The sequence below is a fragment of the Meleagris gallopavo genome, chromosome 3 (assembly GCF_905368555.1).
Source record: "Meleagris gallopavo chromosome 3, MGAL_WU_HG_1.1, whole genome shotgun sequence".
NCBI lineage: Eukaryota > Metazoa > Chordata > Aves > Galliformes > Phasianidae > Meleagris > Meleagris gallopavo.
The window spans coordinates 92,164,167-92,191,345 of NC_139406.1; the positions used below are offsets into that span (position 1 = coordinate 92,164,167).

Here is a 27,179-nt window from a genome sequence, read left to right on the forward strand (position 1 = left end):
TCATGAAACTCGTATGATGGGCTAGCTCTGCTCTCGTAAATGAAAAATAAAAGCCAGACCTTTCTATAGGATTGAAGTTATGGCTTTTGATTGTGGTAGGAAACTCTGGAACTAGAAATGCAAGCCACAGCTTACTCCAGCTAAAGAGAACAGAAGTGCAGAATGAGAAAAGTCTACAGGCTTGCAAGACTGCAGCTGAGCAAAACTTTGCTAAATAGAAGCTGGTTGGGTATATGACCTTCACAGGAGTCAATGCCTTTGAAAAGCAAAATCCTTCATAAAGCAGTTGCAGCAGACTCATTATTTTTGGATTAAGGACAGATGGCAATTCAAGCCACATCGATCAGCAGGGTGCAGCAGTTCATTGAAAGCTGATGAAACAGGACTCCAGAGGCAAAGGGGACTATCTGCAAAATGTCCCATTAGCTTCACTGGGATTCTGTATTGTGTTTCACCTCTTACTTGTTTTTTGGCATCAGTGAGGTCTCCTCCAAACCCATGCTTGATATATAAAAAGCACTAGAGCAAGGAAGTTGTGTGAAAACCAGGTTATATGACTTAGGAGAAGGGAAGTCCATGAAGGGACATTCCTTTGGTTGCAGCTCAGTGAGTCATTCTTGATGAACTGAGCAACTGAATATATAGGCAACTACTGCAGGGACAAAACTATGCATACTTCTCCTCTGTGGCATCTGCAGTGGACCCAGAGCATTTGTCTCCTTCCTCTCTCACTTCTCAATGTGTGTCCCTCCCAAAAATGCGTGCAAATTGAAGAGGATGGACTTCCTTGATAGAGATGTCCCATTCATTGGTCAGGGGTGTAAGGCAGCTGTGCTCCACTGCTTGAATCCCCAAACAATCTCAAAGTTCTTTTATAAAAAAATGTAAGGTAGAAGAGTGGTGATGAACTGGAACAGGCTGCCCAGAGAGGAGGTGGAGTCATCATCCCTGGAGGTTTTCAAGAAATGTGTAGATGAAGCACTGAGGGACTTGGTTTAGTAGGCATGGTGGGAATGGTTTGATGGCTTACTGGATGATCTTAGTGGCCTTTTGCAGCCTAAATGATTCTATGATTCATTTTGTTGTTGCTGCAGTTCAGCCATTCCACAGTTATGGTTGCTCATTCAGTTGCCATTATCCAGCCACACCATTCCATTTCCATTCCAGATGCTTTCACATAGCGAACAGAAGAGCTGAATGTTTTACTCATGACACAGCACTTCTTTTTCTTCCTCGAAATGGGATGGTATAACTTCATGTAATAGGCCCTTAACTGCTTCTTTACAGCACCGCTAAAAAAGACAAATCACTTGAAACAACAAATGACTAGACCCAGGAAAAGAAGGAAGATTTCAAAAAGTTTATCTGACAGCCAATAAACAGGATAAATAACACGCAGTATTTCATTTGTCAGGACCATGGGACAACCTGCTGATAAAAAAGGACTACACCATAAAGTGAGGAATACCTTTGTCTTGGTTGTAAATGCCTGTGCTGATTTAGTAAGTGCTCTGGTACTTCTACTCCAGCTTCTCTTTAGTACTCAGAAATGGGATGAAAACTGAGGAATGAGGAGAGGAAGTTACCTAGCCTCATAAAGAGATCTCATTCTGGTTAAAGCTTTGAAATCATGATGTTTTTTATCTTATACTTACTAGTCTAACCCTTGCTGCTGATAAGCAAAGTGTGAACAAGCCAAAGACAGGTGTCTGCACTATACTCCTCTTTCCTTTATTGAGACTAAGCAGTATGTTTTTCTGTATATTTTTAGGGATTAAATGCCTTCATAACATATTACATCCTGAAATGCATGCCTGTTTGAATATTCCTTCATGACAGGAAAGAAGTTTGGACAACTAGTTTTTGTTTTGCGTACAAACACTGAATAAAATAACACACTGGAGCACTTACATTTTGCTGCAAAAAGCACCCCAAGAAGATAAAACCTAGCTAACGATTATGTGAAGTTGCACTCTCCATTCTCCAGCCCCACTCCTAATCTTTAAGGGAAAGGAAAGAAAGACATCTTAAAAGGGCAAGCAAAGAGTTTATTAGCTTTTAAATGTGTCTGGTTACAGATGTCCTATTGATCAGCTCAAGTAAGGCATCAGGATACCTGCCATTATGCCATTGGCCTCTCTTACAGCTGAAACACAATCTCCCATTAGGGAACAGGAGAGACAAGCCTATTTCCCCACACTGCTTAGAAAAGGAACCAGCAGAGAGAAAGTGACTTTCAAGGAAAGACCATCTCCTTGAAGAACAAATATTTATTGTGTGCTAATAACAACCTATACTTCCCACTGCTTCCAGGATGTCTGAGCCACTTGTCAGAAGGTTTACAACCCGTGTTTCCATCCTGATCTATTTTCCCATATTATTCTCATTACTGAATATTTATACCACTTCACTCAATGCTGTGAAGGATGCATATGTTTATTCTCACTTTGTCTTCAGAGCAAAAATTTGAGCATGGCTGTTTTGGGAGGAGGAATAAAACTGCACGAGGAAGGAGGAAATCTTTCAAAGTCCACCCAAATAAATGGAAAGATGTTCCAGATACTATGTAAAACTGGGTTAGATGATGAAATTAAACTAATTTTCATTAAAAAATTGAAGTGTAAGGGTCTGATAAGACCCTACTCTGTAGGATGAGCACAGTGTAGGAGAATTCACAAAGACTGAAGAAAGACAGCCTCACTAATGATGTATGTGATGGATGAATGGCTTTCTCAACTGTCTTCTGAGTTTAGGGTTCTAACGGCAGCAAAATGGAGAGCTAAGAGCAAGACCTGGACTAGTTAGGAAAGGGGAAGAACATCCAGGAAAGCAAAGTCCAAAGTCCCTGTTTAAAGGTAGAGGATAGTTGAAGAGAAGCCAGTGAAAAGTAAATCCTTCTTCCTTCCTCTCCCATATTTTGTCTCTCTCTGTGATCTGCCTATCATATCCTAAGACGTCTTGCCTTGAGGCCTTGGAAGTAGGTGCATCATAGGGTCTGTAGGTCTGGCTTTGTCTACCATGACACTGAAGCTGACAGGGATTTTCTGGATTTTGCCCAGGTGGTTGGAACACGTGGTCGGCTTGGGGTGACTGCACCAAGGACTGCGGGGGAGGCCTGCAGACCCGCATGCGTACCTGTAAGCCCCTTCCCAATGAAGGCCTGGCCTGCGAGGGAGTCCTGGAGGAAGGACGTCTGTGCAATAGGAAGGCATGCAATAGTAAGTGGAGGCATGTTCCCTTGCACGTGTGCGAGCGGGTCACTCTTCTCAAAAAGGTCTCAGTCCCATAGCCATAATTAATGAAAGGTAGTTTAGGGGCATGGTAAAACTTGTGAATGGCTCAAGGGAGCATGCAACTCCAGCTGTGCATGATCGTGGCCTTCCCTGCTTGTTTAGCAGTCACACGTGCACATGTACACATGTTGACATGTCTTACAACACACATCTGCAGATCCCACAGAATAGAGGTTAATCTACAGGTATCCTTAAGCAGACTTACACCAGGTATTCATGGGCTGCTGCAAAGCCTGCCACGGATGGCAAAACATATGCCCTAAGGACATCTCTTTGACAGTTGACCTCTTAAGCCAATAAAGCATAGAGCTAAGAGAGGTGCTGATATTGCTTCTTCCATCTCCCTTTGGCTTAGTTCACCTTCCCAGTCAGGTATATTGTTGCTATCTATCTGTTTCTGTTACAAAATGAAAGCCTGTAGCACTAAGACATGGCCATTAGATGGACTTGGGCAAAACACACGGCCTGACCAAGACAAATCTTTGACATAGGCCTTGCACTCCTATCACACAATCTCTTTCCAGGTCCTCTTCTCCAGAGGGCATGGGACAGATTGCTAGCACTGATATTGATGAGCTGAGCTGGTGACCTGTGGCACTTCCATTCCCAATGGTTCTTTTGCATTAGCTGAGTAGAGAGGAACGTGGAGAAGAAAAACAACATCAGAAGTGTCTCAGCCCAGAAAATTCTAGCCAATGGCTGCTTATAAATATTCACTGCTTTTTGTTTCAATTTTGTAGTAGAGAATGTTTGAATAACTCCTCCAACTAGGCAAATAACTGGGGAAAGTTCAGTTGCCTTCAAAGGCAGGAAAAAGTCTCCTGATAAAGAGGAAGTTCAAATAGAGGGACATAAATATATTCCTCTAATGAGGGCTAAAATGATTTCATGAATTTTTTAGCATTTCCATAAATTTAAATCATGTTGCAATTAGATTTTTTATTTTTATTTTTCAAAATGAAACCTTCTAGTATATTGAATTTAATCTCCTTGACTCACAGCTCCTAATTTTCCTCTGAGGTTCACCCACACTAGGGAAATTTAACTGATGTCTTCCGTGCTTGCTGGTGATTCTGGAGTTGTAAGGAAGCTGGGGCTTGGAGCAGTGAAGGTGAGAGTCCATCCACTCATGGCCAAGGACCTGGAAGCTAGACCTGAGTGGAGGGTCCAGTTCTAGAACTGGTTGCACCTGAATGGAGCTGGAGGAAGGACCACACTGGTCTTGGTGGACATGGCTCTGAATGAGAAGACACAAAGAATCATAGAATATCCTGAATTGGAACGGATTCACAGAGATCACTGAGTCCCAATTGCTGGCTCCACACAGGACTACCCAAAAAGCAATCCATATTTCTGAGAGCACTTCCTGAAGTTCGGCTTGGAGTGAAGGTGGAAATAGCATTGTGGGTGGGTAGAGAAGGCTGTGTGGATGTGGCTATTATTGAGACATGAGAGCACACAGAATAACAGCTAAAAAAGCTTTTCAAAATTCCATTCCTATGCTGGATAAATGAGGGAGGGACCCAGATCCAGCAGACTCTTTGCAGCACATCCATTCCCAGTCCTGATCACCTTCACATCTCTCCTCAGGACTCCTTTTATTCCTTCACATCTCTCTTGAACTGAGACAACCCAGGCTGGACACAATTTTCAAGTCCATTCTTACTAGCACTAAGCAGGGGGCATAATTCACTCCTTTCATCTGCCCCAACCTTTGCTCTTCTTCATGCTGGATCTCCTGTGGTTCCTGTGGCAAGGAAGGGGTGAAGGCAGCTTCCACCTCCACTCATTCTGTAGAGCAGAGCACTGAAAGATTAATCACTATTTACTCACTATTTATTTACTTAGACTTTTCTAAAGCACAACACTCAGTAAAGCTGATCCTAAGTGCAAAAAACGCTGATTGTGCCCAGAGGGCTATCATTCAATAAATTATTTTACTTTTTTTCCTGTCCCCTTCCCATTACGCACCCAGTCAACTGCTCCAATTAAAGCGCGGTTAGTTCAGCTTAGCTTATTTAGGAATAAAGGATCTCAAACTATGTTGAAAGCCCTAGTTTAGAAGAAGTGTGCATCCACAGCATGAGGCAGCACAAATTGATTTACCCCTTTGAAATCAAATAAAATGAATTAATTCTGATTAATTTTCCCAAGTGCCTCTTTGCAGGCAAACTGCTGAGACCCGTTGTGATGCTTTCATGCTAATAAACTGGAAAGCATTTGAAGGAAGATGTGAACAATTATTCTTTCAGGAACACTTGCCTATGCACATCTTGTCCTACCTGCATCTCTCTGTGTCTATGCTAGCTATGTGCTTAGCTCCATGTATCTATCCATTGTTGCCTTTGGAGCCATGCCCAAGACAGATGAACTTTTTATTCCTTGAAATCCAAAAAGGTGGCCCATGAAAATGTAAAATATTTGCACTTTTCCTTCTCTTCTGGAAGGATTTAGGGGTAGATTAGAAATCTATCTATTTCAAATGTTCCATTGTTGTCATACTGACTTCTGCTCATACATTTCCTAGAGATGAGTAAGGTGTTCATTCTTCCACTTGAATTGTTGTCTTCTTAAATGTTCATTTCATATTGCAGTTAACTAGATTAACTTAAATTAAGATTCCTTAAAAAAAAAAAAAAAGTGTGTTATATATATATATATATATTTTTTTTTAAAAAAAAAGAACTGGACAGAAGTACTTCTTCATTTTAAATTATGTAGCATTTTAATACCTTGTAATAACACCTGACTAGCTCTTTAAATATAGCAGAGTGGCTGACACCTGACTTCTCTAGCAGAAAATAAACAAACAAAAAATGCCCTTTTCCTTGACCAAAGATCTAGCTGTAATCCCAATGAAGCAGCAAAGCAAAACAGGGATAAGTGCTTTAATATTTTTCTCATTGCTGTGTGGGTCACTGAAAATTGCTGAAGGAATGTAATACCAGCAACTAAAAAGTGAAGTCAGTTGCTGACCAAGCAAGTTATGTCGGAGTAAGACGGAAATTACCACCACCTTCAAAATGAGGGCAAGGCCAACTCTTTTTAGCTTCTCTTTCCTTGTTTCTGTCAAAGTGGCTCATAAGCTAGTGGCTGATTAGTGAGTTTATTTCAACACCAGTAGCCAGAGGAGACCTCAGTCTGAAATGGCATCTGGAGCAAGTGCTCTCACTCAACTCTCTGGAGCAGCTGAGATGAATGCTTGCAAATGATCTATGAGGATTTCATTGGTTATTTTCTTTTCCTGGCCATAGCAAATGTGCTAGAAGGATCAAACCCTTTTTATCACCCAACTGCAACCTCGTCTTCATGAGCTGCCCCAGATGGATCTTCAAGCAGGTCATTCAGTAATGGGAATGGTAGCTCTCATCCTTTCCATGAGGTGTGACTGAATGTGGTTGTTAAATTTAGGTGTGTCTGTGTGGTTCCCAGGATGAAGTCTGAATGCACTGGCTGGAGAAGCTAGTGTCATTTGAAATCACTGCACAGGCACAGCTGAATGTCTCCACAGGTGACCCTTCTTTGTGGGCTTAATATTTTCCCACTTGTCTGGGCCACAGTCTCAGCTCTTTCGTGTAAAGGAGTCTCTTGCTTGATGAACATCATCTAGCTAGATTTCCCCAGAGATAAAACTCAAGTGCAAAGGCATATGAGCCAAGTAAATTTTCTCCATGGTCAAACTCCAAAGCTGTAAAGGACTAAAGAAAATTTGTTATGAGGGCTTATCCCAGATTGGAAAGGGAATGTTATTAACAGCTTCCTGTCTTGGGCAGAGTCATTTTCTGTGGCAGCTGCTCAGCTCCAGAAATGTAATCTGAAGAACAAAAGTCACTACCCTTTGTAACTCTGATTTTTCCATGCTAGAAACAGAGAACCTGATGAGAACCCTTCTCTTTGGTTGAGACAGATAAAATGTCCTCAATCTTTTGGATTTGACCAGGAGCTGCTGCTTTATAGAGGGAAAAAGCCAACCGAAGCATGATAACAAATACTTGTAAAGGAACTTCTGGGTCCACCCACTTGGATGGAAGAGGCAACACACTATGCTTCAGTGCCAAAATCTGTGATTGCTGATGACCTTGAACACAAAGGGTCCAGGAGGGGAAGAGTCTGGACAACAAAACAGGACAATGTTCAGACCAGAGGAGGGTTGCCATGGGCCTATCCCTGGTGCTCAAATTCAGCAGCTCTGAAGAAATGCAAGAGCAATCAGAGCTAATGTTGGCTTGCACTGATTCCTGGGGAGTGAAAACCACACAAGGAGCCAGCTGAAATCCTGCCATCCTATCTGGCAGAAGCAACACAAAACCATCTGACATTTATGAATATGCAGATTGGACAGTTATGTCTCTCCTAGCCTGGGAGGGGAGCTGTTGCATCCTGCCCTAAGATGCAGAATGGCATAAGTGCAAACCCATTGACCTGTACTGGTTTCCAGCAAGAAACGAGATCAGGATCTGGACCCTCAGCTGCTTAACTATTAGGAATGAGAAGAATAGTATGTTCCACTTTACAGTGGCAAGGCTGGGTCTCAGTCTTGTTCTCTGCTCCCCCTGTATTTCATTAAAAATTGCTGCAGTCACAGAGCTGAAATATCCCACATGTGAGAGCATCTCTGTTCTCCACGTCAGGCTAGAATTCATTTCAAACTGGAATTGTTTCTTGTCCTATATGTACCTGAGATACATTTAGCCCATTTCAATGTGTTTTTTTAAATCATTTTTTCACTTTTTGCTATCATCTGTCTTTTCATTCCCACTATCTCAGCTTGCCTGAATAATTTTAAAGATGCTGCTATCTTCTTCCTCTCTCCCATTTGGGGGATGAATATTGAGGGAAGAGTGTGTATTTCTGGTGAGACATACTTGGATGTTTGAGACTTGGCCCACAAAGACATGAATTCTCTGCATCCTGTTTTTTCCCCTCAGCTGTATTTCGAGGTTACAAGTTCTCATCAGTAATGTTGATTACCAGCCTCTTCTTCCCACTGCTGCTAGCACTTCAGGATCATCCTCTCTGTCCACATTTTATCCATGTTCTTCCAAAATCTGAAGTGCTTGTAAGTGTTTGCAATTACAGCTTTTCTTGTTTGCCCCAAGGCCATTGTTTCTCTAGCTCTACTGCTAGTCTTCTCCAAAGGACTGGATAATTCCAGTTTGCCATTCCTATATACAGTTTGGATTAAACCATATCTATGTCTATGTCATATCTATGTCTCTCCTCTGACCTTGCTGTGGGAAGCAAGTTGCTGAGATCTGGCTAGTTCCCTTCTGCCTTTATTACACGGCTCCATAAGGTTCAGGTGCATAAAGTCCACAGCAAAGAGTCAATTGCACCAAATTGGCTTTGTGCACAAGAGACCTGTCATCTCCCTTCTTCTTTCAGAATCACAACTGATTTTCACCTATACTTGAAGTAATTGTCCAAGTCAAATCCAAGCAATGTGCTAAATGGGGCTTGACCTGCTTCTCTGTCACACCATATCTGAAAGGAAGACATCCTTCCTGCTGCAACAGAGAGTCTGACATGGGCTTGGACGAAATCTCTGTTGGAGGAGTCTTGGGGCGAGCCACCAAGATGACATGTTCAGCTGTTGGACCCGATTACTTTTGATTAGGATGAGCAGTAACAGTGCAGGCATGTCATTTCTGTAGGAAATCATACTTCTCTCTGAGACCAAGATCAATCATTAGAAGATGTCAATAACGTGGAGACCAAAGAGCTGGTGGAAGAAGGGTCAAGGTGTCAGGGTTGCATTTAATTATTATTATGCTCTTTTATCTTGCCTTCCTTCTGTCCCATCTTCTGTCTCCCTGTCTATCCATGCTCACTGATCACTTCTGAAATACTCAGTGTCATGTCCCTTCCCTTGCTCTGAGAAGCTGACAAATCCATCTAAACTCCCCATCTCCCCTTTGCTGCTCATCCCTTCCTTCTCCTCCCAGTCAAAATGAGTCACTGGGAAACCTCTGAGACTTACTGCAGATGGAGATTTTGTTGGTCCTTGTGGTTTTGATGCAATCTTCGTGAAAATAAGTAAAATCAGAGCATACTAAGGTGTATGAGTATAGTCAACATGGGTGGAGGAGTGCTGCAAATGGATCAGCATTTGGGATGTATCCCATACACAGAGAACACAGGACTAATTTAAGCAAACTCAGGACACTGGATATTGGAAAGGTAGTTGGAATTTTTGTAAACCTAGTCTCTTGTGCAAAGGTTCCATAACTTCCTAGATACAAAAACAAGTAAGATTTGGACCCTTTTTATCAATGCCATTGATGACAGTAGGCAAGTGACTGCCCCATCTTGCCCCTTCCAGCCAATAACCTGAAACCCAGTCAGTGCTGGGAAGGTTTCAAGGAGTTGATGTGATCTATCCCTAGGTTTCTTTGAGGATTTGGGTTGCTGGTAATGGAGAATGACGTAATTTCACTAACTAAATGGGTGTTTTCCATGAACAAAGCTGCTGAATGTGAAGTCTGACTCCTGGAAGAAACTCTGAATCATTCCTCACCCCACTCCGCTTTTCCTTTTGGATGGCAGTAATGACTCCTGCCACCACACTGAAGCTTCATTAACCTTTATTAATTTTCCCAGGGTTCCAGGATGATATTTGTCACCATTTCATTTCTTGGCAGTTTGTACATCTTGAAAAGGTGCCTGACTGTTTTTACCTCCTTGGAGAAAAAGGCCCTCTGTTTTGTACCTGCTGTTTGGAAACAAACTGGTTGCCAGATAACAAATTGCTTGGACTCAGCACTTCATTATTCTGTATGACTCCATTGGAGTCAGCTGAGCTCTCCTGATTTACAGTGAGCAGTACTGGTGGGTGGGACTCAATTGCTATTGCTTGCTTGGTTGTCTATTTACTAGGGAGGGCGTGTATTTGTGTAAATCAGGGTTGCCACATGCCCACAACCAAGGAAAACCTGAGTCATATTTTAGTTTCCTCTGTAGCTAGGAATACCACAAAGGATGTGAATGCAAAGCTGGCAGCATTGTGGGTTTGGAAAGCAGACGGGTGCTCGCTATTCATCAGAAATGAAATGTTTGTACAGGGAATGTATTGGTTATCTTCTGATTTCAACAGCATGGTCTTCGGTCGGAGACCTTCAATGATATCTGCGCACTGCAATTCGTAGCTTTGCTCTTTCACATAGGTTGCAAAGATGTCCAGTGTTAGCTCTGTTGGACTATAAGCCACTCTGTTGATACCAGACCTTCAGCTCTCCTTGTTGCTTGTGTTAGGGTAGAGTCTGAGAAGAAGACATCCTTTTGAGCCATTCCTTTCCTTTTCACCTGCCCTCACCTGCCTGCTCCATGCAGCATTTTCTGAATACTCCGTGTTGCTAAGTAAATATCACTTGCAAGGCAGAGTATTTCACCAAAATATACTGCCAGTCTTCACCATAGATCTCAAAACACTGTCAGGGTTGTCAGGATTCATTGTCAGCACACCTGAAAAGATTAAACAAGTGCGATGAAGAGTACAGACACCTTAGCAGTTCATTGCAATTAATTAAAGATCTGTCATAAAGGATCATATTCCGCATGGTCCCATGTATTGCGATAAAACATGGGGTTGAACTGCCAGCCAGGCCAAGTCTTGAAGGCTGGTTTGATGCAATAGCCCTGGGGGCTGCTGGTGGCCAAGGGTGCTGGGGTTGGAAAGCAGGTGGTCGTGTCAGCAGAACATTGCAGGTCACTGTTGTTTATACGTGTAACCTTTGTAGTGAAAGATCTTGCAGAGTGAACCAAGGTGTATTTACATGACCCATTACCTTGCCATAGCCAATGGACGCTATAATTCCAGAAGCCAATCGCTGAGGTCCACAGATAACAGAAAGCGAGAGGACACTGATGAACTGCAGCACTACGGGTACCCTGCACCTCAAATAGGTAAGCTCTGACCTACCACAACAGACTCTGGACCAGCTGCCCTGTCCATACACGTCCCAGCTGAGCTGGAGTGCCTGCAATGACTTGCTTTGCTGTTTCAATGACCCACTTAACCAATCCTTTTCCTCCCAGGATAGTGTGGGCTTACTCAGCAAGTCACACACTGAGCACTCAGTTCATTCCCATCCCATTGCTCTGATGGGTTTTGTATTGTTGCTGTTAACCAAAGAAGGCAAAAATGGTTAGACAAGATCTCTAACCAGACCATGCTTCTCACAGACTGCTTCTCATTACCCTGCCCACTTCTAAGTCACTGCTTTGTCTGAACTACCTAAACAGCCATGGTTCATTAAGCCAAAGCTGACCTTACTGCAATACAACCTCTTTGCTGATGTCCATGTCATGCCTTCACATTCACTGTAGAAGGAGGTGTGCAGAGCTTGATGGGGAGAGAGCAGTATTGCTTTCCTCTGTTATCAAGTCTTTAGTGCAGTGCAAGGACTTGTATCTGTTAATTCCTAGAGTAGGAACTTCCAACCTTCTGCAGTCAAATAGGAATAAGATACAATAACATCAAATTGTGTGATCTGGGAAGGGGAAAATGAACAGGACCTGGAATAGGCCAGGTCCAATCTGGTTTTATGCTGTCCCTTCACGGCTGCCTTTCATGGCAGGAACTCAATGCATCAGCGCTCTTGGGTAATGCAAGGTGTGCTGACCCTGGCTGCAGGTCAAAAATCATTGCCCATTGGCCTTGCAAACTGTTTGTACTCTAGACAGGTTTCAGAAGGATGATTTGAGGAGAAAGAGCTGTGACGCTGGTCATAAGTGAGAAAGTGTCATATTCTGGTGCGTATCAGATGTGCTCTAATCCAACTCAGTGTGCAGCAGCAAGCAGTGCCAGAAAGCAGCACTGTGGTGTAGAGGCTCTGAAGGTGACCTGGCAGCAGGTGACATTATAAGGATGGTCTGTATCTCATTTGCTACCCTGCACTGAATCTGCTCCCTCTGCCTGCAGCAGCACTCACTGCTATCAAAAAGCTGTAGAAAAGGTGGGTGTTGATACTGCTGCTACCTGGTGAATGGTACAAATGAGAGTGAAGGGAAGGCACTCCCAGGTGATGTAGCACTGATGAAGCAAAGCTGCTTTCAGCTGTGGTGTCTTCTTGAGTTTAGCATGGGCTGGGATATCATAGAACCATAGAATGGCTTGGGTTGGAAGGGATGCCTTAAAGATTATCTGATTGCAAGCCCCCTGCCCTGGGCAGGGTTGCTACTCACCAGATCATGTTGCCTGAAAGGCCAGCCTGGCCTTAAATGCCTCCAGGGATGGGGCATCCACAGCTTCTCTGGGCAACCTGTCCTAGTGCCTCACCATCCTTTGAATAAATAATTTCCTCCTAACATCTAATGTAAATCTCCCTTCTTTTACTTTAAAAGCCTTGCCCCTTTTCCTATCACTATCTGCCCATGTAAAAAGTTGGTTTCTCTCCTGATTATCAGCTCCCAGTACCACAAGGCTGTGATAGAATCTTCATGGAGCCTATTCTCCAGGCTGAAAAAGCTCAGCTTCCCCACCCTGGCTTTGTAAAAGAGGTGATCCAGCCCTCTGGTCATCTTCGTAGCACTTCTCTGGATTGCTCTAACAGCTCTATGTCTTTCTTGTGCTGAGGGCCCCAGGTCTGGAAGCTGCAGACTGTCCTGCAAAGAGTTCACCATACCCCTGCTGCTTTCCCAAGAGCATCAGCTGTAGTCAGGTTGTTTGAGGTGATCAGGATGAAGGAGATGTAAAGACCCGACAGAAACTACAGCCCAGATTGGGATTAGACTCTGAAGCTGGGGATTCTAATACAAAGCACAAGTCTTCCCTAGCAGTTAACGCAGTTTGAAGGGGGTAGGCAATTTAAAATCCATGTGAGACCTGGAAAAACATGAAATATGAAATACAGCTGATGCCAGCTACATGGATCAGGAATGAGGGGGAAGACCAATATTTGCTCCTGCCAGCTGTTTTCAGCCCTGATATCTAGGTCCTAAGGCCTGTGGCGCAGTTGTGCTGTCATGCAGTGACGCTGGCTGCCCACATGTCCCTCCCATCCATAGCACAAGAGTGACATCCCAGCAGGTCCCTGGCATGAGTCCTCCCAGATCATCCCACACATCACTTCCAGGAGACTTTTGCCAATGGCAGGATGTGAATGAAGCAGAGGCAGCACGTGGTGAGATGTCAGATGGATGGGATGTGCCAAAAATAAAGAGATGCTGGCGGAGGGATGGCAGCAATGTGTTGCTCAATTAATGCTGAGGGAGAAAGTGTCATGGAGATGCTGCAGGCACTGATGGAGTCCCTACAGCCAGCTGAGTTCTTTATAATGCTAGATCAGTTACTCTCAGGGTTGGCCAGGTGCTGGAAAGGATCCTGGATTTCAGAGCTACAGCTCCATGGAGCAATGCCCAGAGTCTCCTCTTCTATGACACCTGCTGGGACCTGTCCAGCTAAAAGAGAGTTGCTGTGGGAATGTAGGAATGCTTGTCATCCATGGAACACAAGTCTTATCTAGAGGTCTTAAGAGAAGTGGCTGAGGGAACTGGGATTGTTCAATCTGGAGAAGAGGAGGCTCAGGAGAGACCTTATCTCTCTGTACCTTAGCGAGGAGGGAGTTGGCCTCTTTTCCTGAGTAACTGTGATAGAATGAGAGAGAATGGCAGTAAGTTGTACCAGGGGAGGTTTAGATTAGATATTAGGAAAAAATTATTTTCAAAAAGAGTGATCAAGCATTGGAACAGGCTTCACAGGGAAGTGGTGGAGTACTCATCCCTAAAGGTGTTTGAAAGAAAAATGTAGATGTGTTGCTTAGGAACATGATTTAATGGGCATGGTGGTAATGGGTAAGTGGTAGAACTAGATAATCTTAGTGATCTTTTCCAACCTTAATGATCCCGAGATTGTACAATAGTTTTGGTGATGATTGATATTTCTCCTTCTCTTGGGTAGAGAATGAGAGAGCTTGTCCTAATGCTAATCGGTTCTGAGAGCCTCTCATGACTGAGTCTGCCACAGTTTGAAATGCAGTTATGTTTCTGTAAGGACTGAGACTTGACTGGACATGGTGTCCCAGTAGGTTTATATAAATCTAGGAAAGTAAGTTATGTTATCGATTTAAAATACAAGGATCTGTGCAATCTGAGAGGTGATAATTGAGGAGCTTTGCCTCTACAAAGTCTTTTGTATAGTAGAAGTGAAAAGGACAGAAAATACAAAGACAAAGAAGGAGAATAGGTGGAATTTGGATCAAAGATGCCATTGATTCATCTAGTGACACAGTAACTATTGTCTGGACATGGAAATTGCAAAAGCACAGCCAGGCCTGAGCGGGGAGATGGTGTGATGGCAAGCCATGAGTCATTCATGGAGGAAAACACTACATCTCTTCATGCTTCCTCTGTCTCTCAGAAAGACTCTGAGAACAGTCAGAGCAAAGCAAATGCATGGTATCCGTGTAACATCCTGACAGGCTAGGTAGCAGGAATTGTTGAGCTGAAGAGGGATCTGGATTTGGGCCATTCTGCTTGGCAAATGCTGAAACAGTGTCACCAAAAGGTAACGTGTTGGTGGTGAATTCAGACTGTCACAGGACTGTTTGGCAGAGACAGTTGAGTTCCTTATTGTAAAGGCAGCCAAATTACCATGGAAATACAGATCTCTTTATACCAGGAGTTCTAATACTTGAGAAGCAGGACATGGGAGTGTTGCTTTCTTGAAGCCCCAAGGCCTGAAAACACAGACACACTCCTACAGATCTCAAGGGAAGACCAATAGTGCACAACATTTCCCTAGTGGAACTAGTTGGGTAGGAGAGTGGAACAAAACACAAAATTAAAATGAAACAGTATTGAGCAACTTTGGCTTAATGAACACAGTTATATCCAGTGCACAGGCAGCAAAGAAGGTAGGTAGTTTACAAACTACAGGGGAAATATAAAGTTGCTTTTTACTTGTCCCCGATCTTGTTGATAGAAAGCATGAAACTATGAAAGAAAGAGCTTGTATCATTACAACACAGATGAGGTGGAGGTCACCTCATTTTTACCTCCACCTCTTTCTGAGTTCAGTGAGCAGATTCAATGCACATAAAATACAGTTGCACACAGAAGACTCCTCTTAAGACACTAGTAAATAAATATATCACCTTGAGGAAGACAAGCATACCTTTAGGTCAGTTAAGCTGGTATAGGACAGTTTAATGGTCTACAACTGCCATAGCTCCCACCGCAGTTCCTACATTGACAGTGACTTCACTGATATGTTTTATAACCCTCACTGCCCTACAAGCAAGAGAAAATCTCAAAGAGTGACATCTCACTACCAGTGTGTCTTTCATGCTTTGTCTTGAAACTGGTCAGTCTAATACATTACCTGCTGTTGAGCTTTCCTTGGGAATGAGATGGTGGTGCAGGATATATCACTATGTGTCCAAATGCTGTGCCATGTTGTACAATCCCTATAAAGTCATGCTTACTGCTGCACCAAGCACCACAGTCCTTTGTACTTCATCCATGGTCTGCTAGGTGCATCTGGATATGATGTGACACAGTATGGTCTTAGCAGCTGAAGAACTTGTTACTTGAAGGATATTATACTCCTTTATTATGCATCCTCAAATATGTGCTTTTGGTGTTTATTTGTGCCATATGCCTGTGCGCTATGCATATAAAATGTTATTTTATACGTTTATGGTGTATAATTATTAGTAACCCAATAAAAATTTTTAAAACAAACAATGCAGAGCTTAATTAAACAAAACAAAGCAGGCTTTTGTTTTCATCTGAGAGGAAGGTATTTTCTTGGAGATAGATTAGTGATCATAAATAAATAAATAAAAAACTATCCATCACAGTTCTTGTGACTTTTCTGAGTGATGTTCCCTCTGGTAGGACTGAGTGGGTGATGTTAATGATAGAGACAGTATGTATCAGTTCTTCCCGTTCACATCTCCTATTGAATGGGATGCTCTTACTTGTCTTTCCAATCAATACTTTTCCATCAGGGAAGCGGTTGATATAGGATGTTCAGGAGCAGTTAGATGCTCAAAACAGCTCTTCACAGGTGAAGGAGATGACAAGGGAAAGCTCTGTGGGATTAGTTCAGCTGATGTCCTTTTCTGGCATTGTCACTGCTGTTTTATCTTTTCTACTGCTGCCAATCTGCATTAGTAGGGGCCAGGAGAAAGCAGGAAAAGGAGTTGGATCCTTATGCCTGCCCTATTTATGGACACATTCGCTGTCTATCTAATCTCTATTACTTAATCAGTACTATCACTGAGTGAGTGATAAATATCCCAGCTCACATCACTCCGCAGTGGCTATCCTCTGCTGTCATCAGTGGTGGGTTCTGTCCTGCCCAATGCCCTGATACATCCACGATGTCACTCCCTTTTGGTGTGTGTGTGTCTTACATCCGTAAGAAATAACCCCCCACCCCCACAGAAAATAAATCTTTTGACCCATGGTCACAGTTCCTCACCAACTGCTTTGCCCCTTTGTTCTCACACCACACAGGGGTCACATTGCATAGTGGCTGTTGAAGTGCAACCACCCCAGAGATCCAGGCACCAGTCATGCCACATCCTCACCTTCTTCTCCAACTCCAACAGGTGACCCTGCAGCAGAGGAGTGGTCCCCGTGGAGTGTGTGTTCAACTACCTGCGGGGAGGGCTGGCAGACCAGGACCAGGTTCTGTGTGTCGTCTTCCTACAGCACTCAGTGCAGCGGCCCTCTCCGGGAACAGAGACAGTGCAACAACTCTGCCATATGCCCAGGTGGGCTGAGCACGCCATGCATGATGAGCAGGAGGGAAAGGAAGGTTCATGGAGTATTGACAGTCTATGATATGTCATTGGGAAATACCATTTTTTCTCCCTTCTCTTATAGAGAGACCCTTGATGGACCAAACACTACTAGAATGGGCACTTATGCCACATGGAATGGACAACTTCATTCTATTTAAAAGCAATAAACTTTTAAACTTTTAGATATATTTTTGATATATCTAAAAAGTCTGAGAGATGTTTCCAAGTGTGGGACAGATGGGAAAGGGAAGCAGCAAGTGACATTTTCAATTGTTCAGATTCCAATACTGGATACACCACTGCAAAATGAGCATGAAAAACTTGAGCTGCTGGTATATTTGTGAACGGAACCCTCCTTTCCCTCTTCTATAGTCCTTCTTCCACAATTTTGATGAAATAGCACAATCTGTTAATTATTTTGAAAAACTGAGCTATTAAAAGAGTTCTTATTCACAACTCTTGGGCAGCAACATCATTGTTCACAATCAATCTTAGAATGGCAAAACCACCAAGCTGGTTCCTATGCCCTTTCTTGAATTTCCTCCTCTATTTAACTCTTATCACAAAAAGTGCCTGATGACAATCACAAAAATTAGGTTTCAGTCACTGTTGGCAGCCAGTGAAGGACTGGAAAAGTACCTGTTTCTGTGGATTTTTTTTTTTTTCCTGAAGAATTATTGATTTTGTGTTAGCCTCTCTGTCTGAAGCTGGAAAGGATAAAGTCCCTTAAGAGTGATCAGTACATACTCGTAACATTTGGCCTCTAGAGATTACGGTGACTGACCTTCTATAAATAAACTGGCCAGATTAGATTAGATTATCTCGAAGAAGATTACATTAATATAGATTAGGAGGCTTTAGATGTCTAATTCTTGGAGTTACCAGTGATGGCCTGAGCAGTGCTGGAGCATTGCTGCACATCTCATTTCTTTCCTGTTCTTCTAAATCTCTCTAGCTTTGCCTCTGATGTCACTGCTGTATGACAGCAATTAGGAAATAGGCTACAGCTTTTCTGAGAGCTTGATAATTCTGTAGCCTTTGAAAATTCAATAAGAAAAAATGTTGAGTGAGGGAAATAACGGTGAGAAGTGACAAAATAATGGTGATGTTGCTTTCCAAAGGCTGGTGCTTTTGTGCTTTTTTTTTTTTTTTTAAATTGTTAGTTTTTGTTGTTGCTCCTCTCTAGCTAATTACGTCTTCTCAGAAAAATCATATTTTTCCTTGGCTCAAAGATCAAAAAAATTGGGTCAATTAAAAGTGCATTTCAATTTATTTCAAGTAGGATGGAAAGCAAAAGACAAGTGTTGTTGATACCAAATCATAAAAAATTACACCATGTTCCTCTGGCAAATTTCAAGCTGGCTTGTTCTTGGCCTTCCCACACTACCTTCTCACATACTGCTCATTTTGGATGGGAAGATGCTGTGCTTTGTGGGCTCTCTCACTTCTCCAGACCTCCTTTAGAAAGGAAACTTACTTCTGCTCTTATTGCAGTGCATGGCACCTGGGATGAGTGGTCTCCATGGAGCCTCTGCTCTTCCACCTGTGGGAGAGGGTACAGGGATCGGACCCGCACATGCAAGCCCCCACAATTTGGTGGGAACCCCTGCGAAGGCCCTGAGAAGCAAACGAAGTTCTGCAACATTGCACTTTGCCCAGGTAAGGCAGTTAGAGATTGAGAGACTTCCCTCCAGCAGGTCTCCCGATTCCCAAAGATGCCCACATGTAGGTCAATGAACAGCTCTGTAGACGTAATTCCTATTGACACTGATCTATTCCAAAGTGGATCATCTGTAAGAAAAGAAAACATTGAAAGAGCAACCTAGAGGCACCTTTGAGGAGATCACAGAATCATTAAAGTTGGAAAAGACAACAGAGATCATCAACCCATCACCACCATGCCCACTAACGATGCCCCTCAGTGCCACATCTCCACATTTCTTAAAAACCTCCAGGGATGGTGATTCCACCACCTTCCCAGGCAAACTGTTCCATTGCATTACCACTTTTTCTGAGAGGAAATTTTTCCTGTATCCAACCTAAGCCTCCCCTGAATATGAGACTCAGCAGTGTCTTAGGTTCTGGTTTGCCCTTAACTTACTAAAGACACATTGTATTGGATGAATCTGGACTGGCTCAGCTATCGCTGACATTTCCAAGAACATTTTACTTTTATCATTTATTATCCCCAGTGGATTGTATGGAACCATGTAGCCCTGCTGGACTTGTCATTGTGCTGGGATGAATAATTTTGCCTGTTAATTTCATTCCCGCCTCATTTCACCATGCAAGTTCTGTCTGTACTGGAACCTTCTTTGGTCAATGATATGGACTACGAGACTCCTGAGGGCATTCCCTGCCATATTTTTTTTCATTATTTTTAAAACTTGTTCCTCAGATTTCACTTTCAAATGCTTCTCCCTGATTTCGGCTTTGAAACACCAGTAAGAGATCTCCTTTCTCACTGCAAATCAAACTGTGTTTCTGTGGCTTCCTTCCCCTGAACCACACAAAGCCCCCGTTAATTTAACTCAGGTTTTCCTAGTGGACATGATCAGAACATAAGGGAACTCCCCAGCACTCCTCCCTTCTCCCAGGGTAATGTCAACTGACATTTTTCAGGTTTAATGAGAATCATTATGAGAAATTATTGTGTCCCCGGAGGAGGAGAGGGATTGTGGGAGTGATGAGAACTTTGTGAAAACATTTGTGAGAAGCCTCCTGGCATTTTCTGCACAGTTTTCATCCCAAGTAACTATCCTTGGATTTCTGGCTGCAGTTCAAAAGACTGTACTCAGAATAAAAACATCCCAGACATCAAATTGATTCTGTCATAAAAAGACAAATTGAAGAAGTCAGACCTGGCGTGGCTTGGGCAATAAAGCATATCCTGAATTAATGTTGAACCATAATTAATTTAAATACAAATAAATATGTGGATACGCTGTAGCAAACGGAACAGTGGGGGGAAGAGACAGGCAACCCAACTGAAGGACTTCAGCTCTAATTAATGCCACAAAGGCAATCAGTGGCTTTGCTGTGCCAAATGAGTGCAGCGTTGGGGGACTCATTGAAGCACAACAATGGGCACTGCTCAGTGCTTGACACACCAGACAGTTGTATCGCTTATTACCGCCCCGCTCAGAGGATTTATTACTGCAACTGATAAAAATGCTCTGCTGCAGGGACAACAGAGCTTTTGTTCCTCTGGAGCACTAGATTTCGCCGGCTGAGTCCTGAGTCCTTTGGAGAGGAAGAAATAAAGGGGAAGACAATGCCAGTGCCTGCAAAGACTGCACAAACCAGACTCCAATGAACTTCTTTGATGATTCTGTGATACGGCAGCAGCACTCATGATTTGCTGGGTCTGTGATGGAGATCTCTCAGCATCTTGCCCAGGAGACATCCCTATGTCAGTGCACGTGGCTCACGATGCAGAATGGCTGTCTCTGCTTCTCCATTTTTAAAGTATCTTTACAGTTTCAGTCCGCTAATAAATAAGCTCTCATCTCAAAGGAAATTCCCTCTTTCCTCTCTCACAGTGAATAAGCAATTTGTAGATGCAGCTCTTTTTCTTTTTCCCATCTCCAAATGCACACAGTTAGAATCATAGAATGACCCAAGTTGGAAGAGATTCATAGACATCATAAAGTCCAACTCCTTAAGTTGTGGTAGAATTCCAGTCTCCACTCTCATGGCAGCAGGTAGGCCTTTGTTAAATCCAACTTTCTTCTGCTAAATGTGACTTTTACCTTGGAAATGTTGTCTAACCTTTCCAATATCAGTGAACACTGGGACACACACTGCCAGTTGATGACAACTTCAAGCAGAAAAAAAAATAACTAATTTTTACTGGGCAGGACATATTCTGTGAGGTTTTTTATCACTTCCAGAGAGGCATCATCTGCCAGTCACCACCTCTTGTATTTCCTTTCCTTGGGACTGATAAGCATTGCTATGATACTTTGAATTTATGCACAATGAAAGCAGCAAGCCTGGATTGCCAAGAAGAAGCATGCTTTTTTTTGTAAGCACCTTTGATTCTGATGTGTTTTTCAGACCTTCTGAGATTACATGATACTGTTTGAATTAACAGTTATTCATTTGAGTATTTTGACATTTTCTTGAAAAAAACACTTTAACACAGTGGGTATTATTTGGGGCCATTCAGGATCTTGCAGAGTGTATAGAGAACCAGGCTGCATATATTTTACTTGGTCAAAGAAACCAAAGTAAAAGAAAATGACCTGCATCTAAACAATGTGATTTAAACCAGAATTCAGACTTCTCCATGATTCAATTTTTTATTTTTTTTTTCCTGAGTGAGAACTAGCAGTTAATGAGAGCTAAACAGAGCATGATGACCACTGCTAATGAGGAAAAGCGCTCCAGGAATAACAGACTGGGTGATAGATCTGATGATCAGGGGCCAATTAGGGTGTGACTGCCACACTTAGGAATGCCTCACGCTGTACCATGCTAATAGAGTATATTCGTGTTTCCTTCCAAACCTGTTCCTATTGCAACTTCTCTTTTCCCTCCCTTCCCTATTCAGTTACCAGAGATGTGCTGTGTGGAGACAGATCAAGCCTGGCAGTGTTAATTCAGATGTGACTGAAGTGCATTGACCACACACATGCTCTCTGCTTGTGGTCTCCTGTTGGAGCACACCTCTGCTCTGAGTATCTCCTGGCTGGCAGCGTGAATTCCTTTGAATAACAATGTGATTTCAGTTTGTGCTTTAAGGCTTCCTCTGAAATACAGAGCATTTGAGTGCTTGAGGAGCCAGACTCATGCACTGCTTTTCATTCATAGTGAAGAATGAATTCCCTCAAAAAATACTGATTGACTAAAATGGGATATGTCATGGTAATATACAGATTCCTTCAATATTTTTAGTGGAAACATGATCCATGTTCTCTATTTTGATGTTTTGTTATAACTAGCTATACTGAGAGCTTTGTACTGGAATATATAATGTCAATAATTCCAACATTTATGCTGTCATGTAGAGTGTGAATATAAAAATCAATATGTTACAATGCTTGCATACTGTCAAGCCATAACATACCAATTAGAGGTTGCAAGGGTCCCAAGAAATTGCTGCTGACATGTTTGCCTGAACTTTTTCTTGGTGGTCTTCTCCCTCTCACTCTCTCTGTAACTCCTTTGGTTTGCCCTCCCCTTCCTCAGTCCCTTGTAGGCACAGGTCAGGGACTCTTGCACATGCCTCCTTCCAGAGGGAGCGATTTTCACATTCCGCTTTGTTATCTCTCTTTGGGCCACTCAGTGGACGGCAACTGGAATGAGTGGTCGAGCTGGAGCTCCTGCTCCGCTTCCTGCTCCAACGGCACCCAGCAGCGGACGAGGGAATGCAATGGACCTTCCTATGGGGGAGCTGAATGCCAAGGACATTGGGTAGAGACCCGGGACTGCTTCCTACGTCAATGCCCAGGTGAGTGGCCAATGGATTTTCCTCTCCTTTGGGTTATCTTTCTATCTGTAATCCCAGATAAGTTTATATAAAATCCCTTCCTGTTTTCTTTGGGGAAGAGTTGCACTGTTTTCACAAGTTTTGCAATAATGAGGTGGCTGTGGATCATACCTATGGACCATGCAAGTCAAAATCCATAGCTGACAAATCCAGGAGACCCCAGACAGATGAGTGATTACCCATAGGGAACACGTCTTTCTGACTAATTGAGTCAACTGGAGTGAAAAATATTCTTTCTTGAAAATAAGGCTTAGATGTCTAAATGCTTTCAAGATTAAACAGAACCAATTAGTGTTGCCGTGCTTCGCCTGGCCCTTTTCCTGGCTTCTCTTGGTTGCTACGTCCCTGTTAGCTGGTAGGGCTGAGAAGGATTGGACCCCTGAGATAGAGAGAGCCTTCCTCCCCTTTCCAAGAGAACAAGTACGCCCACAGATTTCCTCTATAAGTCCTTATCTCCAGTGGTAGCAACAAAATCTGCAGCAGAAAGTATAGCAGTATTTCACTCTATTATTATAGAATAACTGAAGTTTAAAAAGACCCATAAGGATTAATTATTCCAAGTCCTGGCTTGTCACAAAAGCACCCAAAAATCAGGCCATAATTACTGGACTTCCCTATGTGGATTCTAGCATGTTTTCTTAGTTAGATTGCTCATTTCTTTGTAACATATGGAGACCCTTAAGTACACAAAGGGCCTCCCCATTGTAAGCATCCCTGTTATACTGATTTCAGTTACATATCAAAGCATTGAGGGGTATGGTTTACACTATATATGGTGTTACCAAATAAAGAACCACAGATTGATGCTGGACTTTTTCTTCAGTAATTTTCTTCCTCTGTTTGAAGAAAAAGAGAGAAATTTCCCACCCTCCCACAAGGAATTATTTGACCTGAGATAACCCATTAATTCCTAATTAAAACCCAAATAGGAATCAAGAGAGTTCTCTATTTCTGACACTGAGTTGTTGTTCCGTGTCTATGATGCAGAAGAGAACATTTTCCTACCTTGTAGGCTTGTTGTGAGGGATAATTAACATTTTTATAGTGCTTTGATAAAGGCCATTGTTAATGCAAAAGCAGTAGCATTTCCACTGAATGTGTAAAGATACTTGGAGAAGATATTAGGAAATGAGTCTCTTGCAAAAACTCAGAGACATGTGAAACAGTGGTGTAATGGAAATGGCTAGAGAAGCATTATTTGATGTTTCTTTGTGGTTTATCACTTGAGGGCTCTGCTGGTCCCTTTACAACCACAGCACAGACCAGAGGTGTGACTCTGTGAAAATCTATTTTCACATATACTTTTTGCATTCCAACCAAACTCAAGCTATGGAGTTTGGCAGCCTGATGTTGCCATCCAGCAGGTTGAACCTATGCTGACTGTACAGGACAGAGCCCCAACTTGGAGACCAAGGAAAGAATCATAGAATCATTAAGATTGAAAAAGATTGCTAAGATAATTTAGTTCCCACCATACCCACTACATCATGTCTCTCAGTGCCACATTTAACCTTTTCTTGAACACCTCCAGAGATGGTGACACCACCACCTCCCTGGGTAGCCTGTTACAAAGCATTACCACTGTTTCTGAAAATAAACTTTTCCTAGTATACAACTTGAACCTCCCCCGGCAAAACTTAAGGCCTCTTGTCCTGTTGCTGTTATCTGGGCAAAGAGGCCATCCTCCACCTCACTACAATCTCCTTTCAGGGAATTTTAGAGAGTGATGAGGTCTCCCCTGAACCTTCTCTTCTTCAGAATAAACAGTCTCTGTTTCCTGAGCTGCTCCTCATAAGACTGGTGCTCCAGGAAAGAGATAGTTCTGGTATTGTGGGATAAAGATATTGAGGAGAAGAATGTTCTTCAGTTATCAAATGACTGTTGCAATGGGAAAGATAATGTACTGATTTCATGTGTGTTGAGAATCTGACAAAGATTTGAGGCAGGAGATCTCCCTTCACACCTACTTTACTCATCCTGTGTTCCAATGCTTACCTTGGAAACTTGCCTTTTTCTATTGAAGATGATGTTTGGGATGTTATTGGCTGTTTCTCTTTTTTATATCTCCAGTGGATGGGAAATGGCAAGCTTGGGGAGTGTGGGGGAGCTGCACCACTACATGTGGAGGTGGGACTCAGAGACGTGACCGTGTGTGCTATGGACCCTTCTTTGGAGGAGAGACCTGCCAGGGTCCCAAAGAAGAGTATAGGCAGTGCAACGACAGGAAGTGTCCTGGTATGTATCCCAAACTCTTCACACTCTTGTTTTTGCTGGGGAGGACAGGGATTTTGGAAAAAGCTGTCAGCTGAATGCAACAGGGAGTTGTGATCTAGTTGTCCCTGCTCATAATGCAGGTACGCGATATATCAAGGGCTGGATTTAATTTTCACAATGCAACCATGATGATTTCAGTGAACATTTGTTAAATCTAACTAGTCTAGACTTAGACTTTCCTTTTTTTCCATTGACGTAGAGTCATAAGAGGAAAAGAGACATTGAGAGCTGTAATCGACATCAGAATCTTGAGTCCATTAAATAGTTGAATATGGAGTACAGATGCAGAGTTTCCTATCTTCTAACTAGCCTCTGGGAGACCTTCATGCCCCTGGAAATTTAAACAAAAAAAACAAACAAACAAACAATGGATGTGTCCAGAATTGTGAGAGACTTGTACAGTCTCACCCTTCTCTAGCTACACCAATGGGGCCAACATCCATTTAATAAAAATGACATGAAAGCCTGAATGGAGGACAAGGAAATCATAGAATCATGTGGGCTGGAAAAAACCATTATCATCAAATCCAACCATTGACCCATCATCACCATTCCCACTAACCCATGTCCCTCAGAGTCACATCTTGAACATCTGCAGGGATGGTGACTCCACCAACTCCCTGGGCAGCCTGTGCCAATACCTCACCACTCTTTTTGAGAAGAAATTTTTCCAAATATCCAACCTGAACCCCCCCTTGTGCAACTTAAGGCCACTACTTCTTGTCTTACTGCTGTTATTTGGAAAAGCGGCTAACTCCCGCCTTACCACAACCTCCTCTTAGGGAGCAGAAGAAAATACAAACTGGAAAGATTCCATGTCTTACATGCAGTGTGTAGACAGAAAACAGGCCAGCACACAATTGTTATTCTCTTTCTTAGTCTCTGTTAAACTCCCTGCTGGTGAAATCGCTGGTGAGAAATCAATGGGCTATGTGATGTTGGCTGGCAGACTTCATCGATCGTAACTAGCTCCGGTTTATGACCGGGAGAGTAATTAATTGTTGGAGCAGCTTGGTGAGCGACGGGAGAGATTCTTGTGGTGGCATCATGGCTGTCCGTGTGAAGAGTGGGTGTCTCACTAAATGATGCAGCTCAGTGCAGACACTTCTGGGGATGGATTTGTGATGTTTTTGGGACAGCTGACCCCTCTGAGTCGCTTGCAAACGTCTGAAGACAGATAAAAGCCAAAAGCACTTCAGCAGGGAAGTTTTACCCGGTTTAGCCAGAAGATAACAGAGCATTTTCACTCCTTGCAGCTATGCTCTAATAAAAGACATCACCTCTCCTTACAAGCTGTGCCTCTCAATTAGCAGAGGCGTGTGAGAGTCTCTTCTAACTCAGCCACAAAAGCTCTCCTCCGCCACTGAAAGCCGTAGCACTGGGTTGTCTGGTGGTGTCTACAGAGTGATGAAGATTTAGTTCAGCTTCAGTGTGTGCCAGCTGGGGCCCTGGCAGAACAAGCCTGATCTTTTCTTCTGTGTCCACGGGGGCTGATGCCTGCACAGTGCTCAAAAGGGAAAGGCATGTTTCAGGCACTGAGCCTTGCGAGGGTTCAAAACCAGAAGGGTCTTGCTGCAGTTGTTAATTTGCAGAGGGGAAAAAAAAAAAAAAGAAAGGTTTTTGGCTAAAAATAAACCCACTCCATTCATTCTCGAGAAAGTATGAAGCGCTGGCGTGATTTGATTTGAACAGAAGAGCTAAGCCTAATTGGGTTAGTTATTAAAATATCCCCGTGCAAATAGGTTACTCAAAAAAAAAAAAAAAATTAATATATAGTTATGAAACAGAAATAAAAATAAATAAATCAAAGGATGAAATGATTCTCTCCTGGTCTGGGTATCGTTTCTGCACTCACAGGCAAGACAGTGCCAGTCAGTGCACTCCTAAAGAACATCTCTGATCCACAGCATCCCTCAGTGGCCCCCAGGGAGACTGCAGGGGTGAGGAGACCGGGAAGCTTTGATAGGTCAGAGGAAAGAGAGGTCAGATGTGAACAAAGTCCCCCTCTGCCCCTTGACAGGCAGTATTTGCTTTGGTACGTTGCAGCTGAGATTGCTAGAAGTTTCCCACCCTGTTTCCCAGATTTTCCTTTCAAATCACATTTTGAAGTGGGAAATTTGTGGCCATGGTCAAAGCACTGGGCCATAAAGCAGGGGTGTTGCATTCAGCTCTCTGTGTAACCACAACCCAATCACAAGTGGAAGATTTCATCTCTCTGTCCTATAGCTCCTTGTCATCAACTTTGGTGAAAAGCTACCATTTTTCTGCCCATGTTCTACCTTATCTACGGAAGTCATGAGCTGTTGTTGGCACTGGAATTATTTCTGTGTATGTGCAAAGCACAGCAAGGGTTTTGTTTACCCTCTG

General features: G+C 42.9%; 1 protein-coding gene across 1 annotated transcript in view; it reads left to right on the plus strand.

Annotated features, from left to right (window-relative positions):
• ADGRB1 (adhesion G protein-coupled receptor B1) overlaps nt 1–27,179 on the plus strand; it is a 276,533-nt gene that overhangs the window by 112,864 nt on the left and 136,490 nt on the right. Inside the window, exons 3-8 of the mRNA XM_085221766.1 lie at nt 3,060–3,218; nt 11,088–11,195; nt 16,850–17,014; nt 18,539–18,703; nt 22,335–22,499; nt 24,609–24,773. Of these exons, the coding sequence (XP_085077892.1) occupies nt 3,060–3,218; nt 11,088–11,195; nt 16,850–17,014; nt 18,539–18,703; nt 22,335–22,499; nt 24,609–24,773 (927 nt within the window). The remainder of the gene's footprint in view (nt 1–3,059; nt 3,219–11,087; nt 11,196–16,849; nt 17,015–18,538; nt 18,704–22,334; nt 22,500–24,608; nt 24,774–27,179) is intronic.